General features: G+C 37.9%; 1 protein-coding gene across 1 annotated transcript in view; it reads left to right on the top strand.

Moving 5' to 3' along the window:
- Positions 1 to 3035, top strand: part of pde11al (phosphodiesterase 11a, like) — a 10904-nt gene extending 7869 nt beyond the window's left edge. Inside the window, exons 13-20 of the mRNA XM_035672162.1 lie at positions 497 to 606; positions 691 to 781; positions 1498 to 1598; positions 1817 to 1894; positions 1997 to 2060; positions 2359 to 2433; positions 2544 to 2627; positions 2712 to 3035. Coding sequence (XP_035528055.1) covers positions 497 to 606; positions 691 to 781; positions 1498 to 1598; positions 1817 to 1894; positions 1997 to 2060; positions 2359 to 2433; positions 2544 to 2627; positions 2712 to 3035 — 927 coding nt within the window. The remainder of the gene's footprint in view (positions 1 to 496; positions 607 to 690; positions 782 to 1497; positions 1599 to 1816; positions 1895 to 1996; positions 2061 to 2358; positions 2434 to 2543; positions 2628 to 2711) is intronic.
- Positions 3036 to 12579: the final 9544 nt, after the last annotated feature.

The following is a 12579-nucleotide window of genomic DNA, read 5'->3' as shown; positions in this document are numbered from 1 at the left end:
ACATCCCATCCTATCCTATCCTATCCTATCCTATTCTATCATATCCTATCCTATCCTATCTTATCTCATCCAATCTCATGCTATCCTGTCCTATCCTATCCTATACTATCCCTGCATATCCTATCCTATGCTATCCTATCTAATCTGATCCCATCTCATCCCACTCCATCCCATTCTATCTTCTCCTATACTATCCTATTCTACCCCATCCCATCCCATCCTATCCTATCCTGTCTATCTTATATTATCTTATCTTATCCCTTCCCGTCACATCCTATCCCATCCCATCCTATCCTATCCTATCCTATCCTATCTTATCCAGTCCTGTATATCTTATCATATCCCTTTCCATCTCATTCTATTCCATCCTGTTCTATTAAAATAACAGGTAATACAGTACATACTAAAATTAATAGAATAAATGGAGAATATGTGTTGTTGTCGACTGTGCTAAGTTGATGGGTAATCATGTGATTATCTGCTTTACTTTCGGCAGACAGCCACTTTCCAGGATGTCCTGTCAGACGCAGAGATACTTGCACTGATGGTCGGCTGTCTGTGTCATGACTTGGACCACCGAGGCACCAACAATGCATTTCAAGCCAAGTATGTGATCCAGGCCTAAAGGTTGATGATGAACAGGTATCTTATAGGTGACTTAAGGTTTCACTGTTGTTTTTTTTCCTACAGGACAGGTTCTGCTCTGGCTCTGCTCTACGGGACATCAGCCACCCTGGAACATCATCACTTCAACCATGCGGTCATGATCCTACAAAGTGAGGTCAGTAGTTCTCAAGTTTAGTTTACTGTATTAATTAAGTTTTCCATTTTGTAAAATTGTTTTCCTTTTCACTTTACCTTCATTGGGAAGTGTGAAAAGGACATATCAAAAGATACTCGTAGGGCATGGGGGATTGATGAGGGGCAAAACATTTGAACCACAGACATTACTGTATATTGTACTTAATGTAATGCAATGTTTATCAATGCTACAAACCACAGCCCTAAGTTAGCGTCCAATGCTGCTCCCTAGAAATACACTCAACTCAGGAAAGAAAACCCAAACAAAGCCACATAAAATACAAATATATACAATAAAAAAAAAACATAAAACTGCATAAAAAGCAACTCTTAGAGCACTGGGCTACCAGAAAGCCACTGGGTGTGCAGTTTAAGCTTTGGGATGGTGCTGAGCACAAACTGCATTGTTGGTAGGCGGCAGCAATGACCACTAGTGATGTAATAGGAGGCTGCTTTGTCTCAGGTGTATATCAGTTTGATCATTAGGAACTGTGCTCTCCATTGATTTCTTTTAACAGAGGACAGAGAAGGTCTATACACATTGCTAATTAACACTGATAATGGGAGCTTTATTTGACAGTGAGCGATGACTTTACCAATGCATTGGCTGTAAGGAGACATTTGAGTCACTATTATTCATTGTTGCCTGCCTTTGTGTATGTGCCTACTGTATGCTATTGTACTGTTTTCTCACAGGGTCACAATATCTTTGCAAACCTCTGCTCTAAAGAATATAGCAACATGATGCAACTATTGAAGCAGGCTATTCTCTCCACAGACCTTACTTTGCACTTTGAGTAAGTGGTCTTTTTAATGGATTCTGAAGTAGTTCATGATTGGTAAAATGTAAAACTTAAATAGATTATTATTGGATAAATTCTTCCACGTAATTTGAATAATTTACATTTAGATTATTAGTTATTACAAAATGCTTATGTGGTGAAAACTGTTTTTGAGTCTATTCTTCAGCCTTTTAACATTTTCTGTATCCTTGACTGTCTCTTTGCATTGTAAGGCGCAGAACCAAGTTCTTTGAGTGTGTTCTGTCTGGAGAATTCAGCTGGACAGATGAAGGACACAGAGAAGTTCTCAGGTTTCTGCCTTTGTGCTAAATAGAAACTGTTGTGTGCCAAAGTCACTTTAACTGTGAGGAGCAAAACAAGTAGCTAGAAATGAGCTTTGATGTCATCAACAGGTCCATGCTGATGACAGCATGCGATCTGGGCGCGGTTACTCGTCCATGGAAGATATCCAAACAGGTTTGAGTCCCTATTGCAAATTTTTCTCACATCTGTGCTTTCATGGTTGAGGGCTTGGAGGTGTAAAAATATAGGTCGAATCTGTTTTTAAAAAAAGCATACTGGCTGCAGAAATGTGCATGTTCTCCCTGAAAAATATTGAAGTTTTCCTTGCTAAATCACTAAAAGTGAATTTAGCATAAAATATATCAAAATGAATGCACCCTCTAGCTTTGAGCCAATGTTTTTTTATATCAAAATGTTACATCATGTTTGAGAAAAATAATGAAAAAATGATGGTTGGCATTCATGTCCCAAGGTTGCAGAGCTGGTGACGAGTGAATTCTTTGAACAAGGTGACAGAGAGAGGTCTGAACTTAAGCTGACCCCAGCAGTAAGTACGCAGACTTTTAAAGTCTCATCTTTCAATGAGATTTTTTGCTGTTGTTTTTTGTCAAATTAATATTTTTGGTCATGGATTAAAGAAAATTATCATCTCTCTAGGCTATATTTGACCGCAATCGCAAAGATGAACTACCTGCCTTACAGATGGAGTGGATAGATGGTATATGTAAACCCCTTTACCAGGTAGGTAACCCTTGATGTTAGAAGTTAAACATTTACTGTGGGTCTCATCTATCAATATCAACTGTATTCTCCTGTGTTTCCCAGGCACTACTAAAGCTCAACAGGAAGTTGCAGCCGATGGTTGATGGGATAGATGCCAATCGAAATAAATGGCAGGACCTCTGCTCGTCCTATCAGCAGACAGGAGTCTCACTGTCCAATCACAGTGCGGAATCAGATGAGTGCTGTCCTGAAGGCGCAGAAGCTAGTCAACAGCCAGACTCCACAGAGACTCTGAAGCCAGTTGAAAACACCAAGTTTGGGTCAAAATCTAAGTGCAGTAATGATGTGAGGTGCAGAGTGAACAAAGCTTCATGTGATGGTAAACCAGCGTCAGCTGGCAACATTACGTCTGCAGGAAAAAAGTAAAGCAAGCTGTGTGTTAAGTACGAGTTTATCCATTAAATGGTTCACATGGGACTCTTCCCATACCCTGTGATTTTCTAACACATACACAACCCTAAAATGATTTTTAAAAATCTGGGGAAATGAAATGCAGTTTTTATCTGCACATTGCTTCTCCCAAGTGTCACTGTGTTAAACTCAGGAGCGTGAATAATTAACGTTATTTAAAGGACAGTTTCCCATGTCTGTCTGTCTGTCTGTCTGCTGTCGTGTCTGTCTGTCTGTCTGTCTGTCTGTCTGGTTTTCCTTTTGGGGTCTCTTCTGTCTATCTACTATCTATTATCTACTCTATTATTATCCTATCTATCTATCTATCTATCTTTCTATCTATCTATTATCTTCTATCTATCTAATCTACTATCTATCTATCTATCTATCTATCTATCTAATCTTTTCTTTCTACTCTAACTCTATCTTCTATCTATCTACTATTAATCTACTTATCTATCATCTATCTATTATCTATCTATCTATCTATCTATCCTTCTTCATTACTCAGATGCATTAGAACGAGAGACTACTGTTGAAACCAAAGAGGGCCACTTATTACTGTAATGTTTTGTAATGGGAACTGCCTCAAAACCACAAACACATTGGGATGCCTTTACAAAACAAAAAGGAATCACTGTGATTTCTCTGTCACATAAATTGCCATTTTGAATGTAGACCGGAGCATGATCTTGTTCCTGAATGTTTCTTACTGATAGGCTGTCTTACCTCAGTTGCAAAGCTTTTGCTGCATGACTTTTATTTTCAGTGTTTGTAGGTTAACTGAGCCTTTGGCCATTGTTCTGTGAATTGCATGTATGTGTCATATCAGCAATGCACATCATCACATTAAGATGAAAACTGTGTATATCTAGGTAAGGAAGGAGGCACAGTGTGAAGGGCCAAATGTTAGTCTACGGACTTTGTAGGGAAGGTCACTGACAAAACTCCTCAGGCTGATTGTGTGTGTGTGTGTGTGTGTGTGTGTGTGTTTGTGTGTGTAACCTCCTAAATACAGAGGAATACAAATGGGTTTGTCTCATGGGTCTGAGAGTAATTTACTGTAAAGGTATAGTTTAGTTTTTTGGGCAATATTTACTGTTAACTTATATGAATTATTTATTTCTCACCTGAGTGAGACAAACACATGCCTGAATGTATGTTAATTTAAACTTTAAAAATGTAAACATATGCATTAGCAGAGCAAAGTCAGTCTAATTTCATTGTTTGATGTCTAACTGCACATAGCAGCATGAAAAACCTCCCAAGTGAGATTGTCTCAGAAGGGAAGAATTCTCAAAAAACTGAACTACGCCTTTAGAAGACTTCATTATTGTGCATACAGTATGTAAAAATGTCTAAATAGAAGTTTTAAGGTTCTTGTAAAAAAGAGTGTATTTGTATTTGTTTCATTCATTACAAATGTTTCTACTGTTTGAGATTCATTACAGTGTTTGTAGTTAAGACTAGCCAGCATGATTATGTTAGCATTATTACTGCATGTATCATATTTGATGTTGATGTTGGACATTATCTTGATGCCTTTGACTGCCCTATGAGATTTGCTTTGCATGAAATCACTTTAAGGGAAATACTAAATAGTGTTGTTACGTAAGAATATTGTTGCTGCACTATTGTTGTTGAGAACAGATAAAGATTTCTATTTTCAATCACAGACTGTACCAAAATAATACATTCATTATTTTTCATACACCGGACTCTATATTTATGCAAGATGTATAATTGGCATTTTATCCTGCTATTTATACACTGTGCACTAAAAATACATTCTTAGAGAAGACAAGAAAGTGCTAAATTTCTGATAAACGGGAGTAAATCAATCTCCAGCTGTTTTTGTGAATAAAATGCTGTGGCATGGAAACTCTTCATTTGTTGTACCGTGTGGTTTATACATTTATGTAACAGATGTCATGTAAGTTTTCCAAAATTGTGAGACTAAGAGAGGCAAATACAGCAGACTGTAGATCAGTCACAAACAAATAAAATACATGAATGAATATGATAAAGAGGAAGGGACAGATCAGACTGAAGTAAAAAATTAGATGGGCTTAAACTTCCAAAGTTCTTCCTCTACAATACAACAAGAACTTTGTTAATAATGTCAGTTTCCGTATTTCATATGTGACCCTAGATGTGACACTATTAATGCTGCAGAGATCATTTACAGTAATGCAAAAGCTGATTAAACTAGATACACTGAAAGATGTGGGGATGAGGTCTCTTACAGATTGCTCTCCTCATCATTGATACAGACAGAGCAGGTTGTTTGTACAATAATAGTTAAAATTTAGTTTTTAGTTTAAATTTCTTATTTCTTTCAGTTGATGTAGAACAAGAGTGATGCAAAGCATCGAAGCTGAAATGTTTGTATATTTGAATCTCTGTGGATGTGGATATTGATAGCTTTTTGTGACTGAAATACAGTGTTGTATTTCTGATGCTCTGCAGTCCTGTGATTGCACCATCTGCTTGGAATAGCTTATAGAACACAGTGCAGAACAAAAATCCTTTTGTTCTTTCTATTAGACAATACCCATAAAAATGTTAACAAGCACTTTCCAAGTCATCTCATCATGGAGCTAAAAAGAACAAAGCTCATCTGTGAATAAAAGATTACCAGTGATAAAAAACACTTGTGACCTGAAAAGTGATGCTAAAGGTTAACTCAGCAGAGCCACAGCCTCACAGAGAGCACATTGTGGAGAGAATCTTTTACATATTCATACAGTCTCTTTTAAATCCCGTTATTCATCTGTGGAGAGTGTTTGATGTTGATTTTAATAAGGCAGCGAGGTGAGGCAACAGTAGCAGCAGTAGAAGTGTGTAAAACTCAGTGCAGCTCGACGCACATGCAGCCGCCAGCTGCCAAGCCATAGCCAGAGCAGGGGCCTTAATCTATAATTTAACATGGATTGAGTTTATTCTCCTCAGGGTTGATGATCAGGGGAGAGCCGGATGTAGAGAGGAGGGAGAGCCTTCCAGCCTCATTTTTGATACAGGGTCTGGCTTTGCCACAGTCTTTGATCTCTCTCTCTCTCTCTCTCTCTCTCTCTCTTTCTCTTCTCTCCTGTTTTTTTTCTGTTTTATCTCCCTCATACACAGACACAATGTATTTCACTCTTGTTCAGTCTGACACACTGCACTATATGTACACAGTGACAAACAGATGCAAAGCAGTAAATGACTGGGTGAAAAACAAACACCGTGGAGAGACTTGTGTAATGTTTAATGATCTCTAAGATATTTATGCACCTTGTTTGTATCCTGAGTCATTTCTTATGAAGCGGAGGCTGAAAATAGAAACTAAACAGTCTGCAATAACCTCTGTGAATGAATTATAGTGAAGGTATTAAGAACTGTGTATATAAACATAATCACAGTAATATGATCACTTTTTACTGCCGCTATGTAAATCTAGAGGAAATGTACTATATCCATTTTTAGAAACAAGACTGTGGCAAGCAAAGCCTTGCAAATGTAATAGTGTGAAGTAGACTATAAATATTAATACTCACAATACTAATGGTAATGTGCCAGGAATAACTTTGTTCGCCTCATGATTATTTATTTTATTATGTGCATATATTTTTTATGATACAACACTGAAACTCTATTATGAGGTTGTTTTTTAAGATAGCACTAGCAGGCATCAGTGTGATGGCCTCAATAATCACATATTCACCAGCACGTCACAATAAGAGTTGGAGCTTGAATGCAGTCAACCGGAAGTTCTATGGCAGATTAAAAAAATGCAAACACTTATTGAATGGTTGTTTTCCATTTCCTTGTTTAATTTTATAAAAGTAAACTGATCATTTATTTAGATACTGACGGAATTGCTTTCCTTTCATTATATGTTTGACATGCCTTTACAGTCCCACAACTATTTTAAACATCTGCTTCTATTAATCTTGCAAACAAAGTTAAAAGTGGGCCACAGTTGCCCAAACAATCTCAGCTTGACATCTATTTAGTAGCCGTTTTGGGGCTTTTGAACGTCTTACATTTAATTTGAGCTTTTGATCATCAGATTTCCAAAATTGTTCTTGCTGTAAGTCAAACGACTTGTTTGCAGACTTTTTTACTTTGGCCAACTGCCACCAGACACAATAGTTCTTTCTTTACATATGGGTGGTTGAAAAGATGATTTCCTGTTGGCCAGTTTAGGATTGACCTTTCTGCAGTAGAACATGTACATTAAGAGACTTAAGAGACTGCACAGGTTTTACTGTTAGAAACAAAACCAGAACCAGCAGGGGGCTTTAATCATAGCTCCAGTGACAGGGGAATTAACTACAGTAGGCTACCATCACTGGGCCCCAGATGGTGTTTTGCAGACCTAAAACTGAAAACAGAAAATGTACAAAAGAAGTGAGGGACACACTGTCATTATAAAGTATGGCGAGCTTTAACCTCACGATTTACTGTGGACATGAATAGAGCTGTTATTTATCCCTGAGTGCAGAGAGAAAGTCACAGCCAGCTCAAAAACAAGCCTTTGAACATCTGCAGCTTGTCATTATTTCATTCTTTCTCTGACACTGGGTCATGAGATAAGTTGTCCAGAACATATGCTCTTGGTTGATTATCCTGACAGATAAATCAAGATGTACTCTATTGTTTAACCTTTGGACCAACCTACAGTCAGCACCACCTGCCTTGATGAGGCTTATAAGTAATGAAACATGCCTGAGACCCTTTTGACAAAGTAGAAAATATATTTGCCCTGGAATGACCATGGCTCATTGTGAATCCCACATGGAAAGACTTACAGACATTCACTTGTGTATAATAGGCTTGTGTTGACTCCTCAACTGCCAAGGGCTGTTTTTAAAATCAAGCATTCATGCAGTCTTTGAGCGCACTGGAGATACACTTCTTATTTGGAGGTGCTCTCCTTCAGCAGTCACATGATGAAGCCAGAGACTCAGAGAAGATCGGTGTGTGTTTTCTCTTTGCCATTTACTGCACTGCCTTGTCAGGTTGTCTGTCACAATCAAAGCATCCTCAGTGTTATGACATGAAGATGAATAATTGATTCATGCAGGCGGCTCACTGGTTATGTAATAGTAGACCCAGTGAAGCATCAGACAGTGCTCTAGTCTGACACTGCTGCAAGTAAAGACAGAGATGTTGATATTTGTTGTATGCATATTTAAATGAACATAATGGATTAGATTGGTGTGATTACAATGCACACTTAATAAATATTGAGACATCAAAGACAGAACCCTACAGTATTCCTTCTGTCAGTGCAGCAACAACATCATCACAGGTGCAGTTCTGGGTTACAGTGGAAGTGTTTTAAACAAACAATCGCAACAGCTAGCACTCTCTCATATGAAGATTTTACTCAGGACATAAGTGGAACTGAAATAAAAAGCTAACTGTATAATGTTTAAAGTAGAAATAATGTAATCAACTGGCAGAAAATGAAACAGTAACAACTGATTAGCCCTTTAAGTAATTTTTCCATGTAAAAATACTTACTATTTGCTAATATTAGCTCCTCAAATGTGAGGAGTTGGTACATCACTTATATACATTACCTTGGGCTCTGATCAATGTCCATTTTCACTATTTCATGATATTTAAAAGACCAAACAATTAATCGAGAAAATAATCAGAGTAATGGACAATGAAGTTGCCTGCAGCTCAAATTATCATAATTTTTAAGTAACGTTAACTGACTGAAGGGTAATGCAAGATTTAAAAAGTCAGCTGAGCCAGTTGAAAGATGTCCATCTAGACACAAAAACATTTAAAACATTAATATACCTAATACATTAATATAGTAATAGGAGTAATGTATAATCACTTTATTTTTCAGCCATGCTGCTACTTGACATTAGTTTTAGTTTTGCCTCCCTCAAGTGGTGAACAAGAGCACTGACATTATTGGGGATTATTTTCAATGAAAGAATGTAGAAATTAAGTTGAATGGGGAAATTGAAAAAAAATAAAGGATTATATATAAGTAGTAAATGTTCCACAAGCTATGTAACTCCCCACAACACAAAATAATTGCATTGTTCACAACAGCTGAATTAGATGACAAATGACTTTTAAAGGAAGAGAGAGAGAGAGAGAGAGAGAGAGCGAGAGAGAAGGAGAGAGAGAGCGAGAGAACAATCCTCTTCAATTTATACATTAATGAATCTGCATGTCAGTTACACCAATCTGCAGCACCTGGCCTCACCCTGAATGATGAGAAATAAGGGCTTCCTATATGCAGATGACTTGGTGTTTCTGTCACCAACAAAAGAAGGTGACTCCCAGTGTGACAGAGGACAGGCAGAGACAGACCTACCTCACCTCATGCTCCAAATACCAGGGCCTGAGAAATGAACATTTTCCTTATATTCCAGGTGAAAATACATCCAGGTGACATAACAGACATAGAGAAACATATTTACTTGGGGAAAGGCCCAAATGTGAAATTATTGCAGCAAAATGTATCACCTCCTGTCATGACCTGAGGACAACCAGTGGAACCTGAGAAACACAACTCTCTATTGATTTATTTTTAATTGTTCATTTTAAATTTGAATATTACATTCATTAGTATTATATTAATAACACACATCCACTGTAACATACACAAATAACAACATCAACACAAATACACAAACCTGCACACACAGGGCAAAGTTTCTGTGTTCGGATGCTTTCTTAAATTTTTGTTTTTTACTTCTTAATTTCTTAATGCTTTGGCAATACTGTCTTTGTTACACTCGTGCCAATAAAGCAAATTGAATTGAATTGAACTGAGAGATGGAGAGCGAGAGAGAAAGAGAGTGAGAGAGCAGAGAGAGAGAGAGAGGGAGGAGCATGTGCTCTTGACCAATGCCATGGATTTGACCAGAGACTTGGAGGCGGTACCCAGAGTATCCCCCTGTCCTGCTGACAGCTGGGGACGCCCCTCCCTGATGACAGGCCAGAGCTGGATTCCTTCAATGAAAAGCCCTTTGATTGTTGGCAGGAACTCCTCTGGTTTGGCTGAATGGCTGTCAGCTCTGTCAGGGTGATGGACGGGCGGGTGTTTTACCCCTGATAGAAACAAGCCCCTCCAGCGAACCGCTAACTCTCAGAGAGCAGGACCTCTGCCAGTCAACTTCTAACCTTCTCCCAAACAGATGGAAACAACCACAACTGAGATGAGGGAGTGCAAAAGTGATGCAGCCAATAATTGCTAGTTACAGAAGCAAAGAAGGAATAATGCTCAGTGCAGACTTAAATCAAGGACGGCAATGTTTTCTTCATCCAACTATTAAACTTTCAGAAAGTCTTGTGAACATCCTGATGTAAGCCTTGTCTCTAGACGAGGATCAATATCATAATATCAAATCAAGCTACAGAGATAAAAAGCTCTTTTGATTTCATTTGCTTTGAGTTACTTGTGTCAACTCTCCTACAGGCAATCGCTCCATTATTTAACAAGGCTAGAGAGACTTTTCTTTTTGCCTCTCTACCTTTATGTATTGACTAAAAACATGTTTTTTATTTATATGATTTTGTAAGTTTTTACTAAAAGCATCAGAAACGGTTTAAAAGTTCAGGTAAAAAGGTTTCTGTCTGACTCTGAGAGCCCCATCTCTCAGAGGAGGGGGGGCTCAGTGCTTAGCTTGAGCCCCTTAACGCACCATTATCAGTATGTGTTCCATGGCTGGCCCCACATGAGTTGCTCAGGGCCTCCCAACACTGAATCACCACTGTTTGCCTGTGAGAAGAAATTATAAACACTGCAAACATGTACACGGAGCTCAAATCCCAGCTCAGTCAGACAGCAGTATTTCTCTTTTTTCACTCTTCATCCTTCTCCAACTCAAATACATGCACTCAGAATACATCAACTCAACTGTAATTGTTTATATTGACTTTAACTTAGCCCTGAGGTCCACTGCATGAATCACTCCTCGCCACCATCGTGGCAGGCCCTCACACCGAGGTGGTCCTTTACATCGGAGAGAAGTAGCTCTGGGTTTGTGTGGGCATCCAGCCAGGTCTGACCTTCGAACATGTGAACGCAAGCAGGCCATTTCTGCCTTCACGAGCCTCAGTCAACTGTCACCCTATCTTTTTGCAGTATAAAATGTTACTACTGAACATTCTAGCTTTTGATAATATGCTACTGTAGTCCCATAATACTGTAAACTATCTAACATTTCGACCTACGTTATATATTTTGTTTGAGTTTCCCAAATGTTTCTAGCAATGTTTAAACCCATAGAAATCCATTATTTTATTCTGGTAATGGTGCCTTTTACTGGTCGCCTGTCAATGGCATCATATCCCCCTTATTCATGTGTTAGCGTTGTGGTAAATTTACCTTTTATTAAGTTTTAAGACACATTTTTATCAACATTAATACACTTTTTAGATCTTGGTCGTTTCTAGCTATATATTTAAACCAGATGTAATGTTAAAGTATGACAATGTTGTCTGCTGTTAGTTTGATAAACGGTTTAATAATGTGTACTATTTTCTTATGTTGGCTGATTTCATTATAAGCTTATTTTACTCAGTTTCTAATAGCAGTGCTGCATATTGTTGCCCTTTGTGTGTGTTTTTAAACTATTTTATTAATGGTGTTATTAATGACTCCTAGTGAAACATAGTTTGGAGAGCAGACTGACAGGTTGAAGATCCTGTAGTGTGTGACCCCCTGTTGCCGATCAGTCACATAGCGTTATAAACCACAACAACGTCTTATAGCGTGTCCAGGGCTTCAGTCTTCTTGTACACATGCTGGTCCTGCTGGTTCTGAAAAAGAACATACCTTTAATTAATTTGGGGATAAAAGAAAACATATTTTTCCCTAAATAGGCATTTTCACAGCAGACAATCTGGCATGTCAAAGCAGGAAAAGCAACGACTGCATTCCAAAAAAAATTGTTTTTTCCCCTCCCTCCAGCAGCTGTGGCATTTTCTGAGTCAAGGTGAACATGTTGCACAGTGTCAGGGTAACACTAGCCTTCATCCGTGAGGCCTTTTAAAATATGCACATAACTGCCTGTTTAGTTTGTTTGGGTGGTCCTTTATGCAAGTTATTTTTACGTTGTTCTTACTAAAAGATGTTATTGATTTACATTTTTGTTAATTTCTTAAAATAGCTTTAAAAAATTGATTCATAATTGTGCCAAACTAATCAAACTAACAGTATTTTATCTAAAGGACATCTCTGCACCTTGAGCACAACATGATTTTACCTTCAACTATTCTTCAGTAAATTAATCCTTAGGTAGTAGAGAATATCCTCAAATCCTATTCTTATTTATTGCTCCATAGTCATAGGTATCCTTCTCATTTGTGGGTTTAAGGGAAAATATTAGGATCTGGTCATGGAAAGAAGAGCTCGCTGTTTACAGAAACAAAAAATTTAAATCTATACCAAAGAGTTTTTGAACTACTCTTAAAATTAATTTACAAATTGTAACATAAGCCAGAGAAGATCCACATAAATTTGTTTCAGCTCTTTCACGTTGTGACCATTGACTCA

Source organism: Morone saxatilis, unplaced genomic scaffold, assembly GCF_004916995.1.
Source record: "Morone saxatilis isolate NCDOM2014 unplaced genomic scaffold, NCSU_SB_2.0 Contig24, whole genome shotgun sequence".
Classification (NCBI taxonomy): domain Eukaryota; kingdom Metazoa; phylum Chordata; class Actinopteri; family Moronidae; genus Morone; species Morone saxatilis.
Note: the sequence above shows the minus strand (reverse complement) of the source record. Positions and strands in the feature narration are given on the sequence as shown.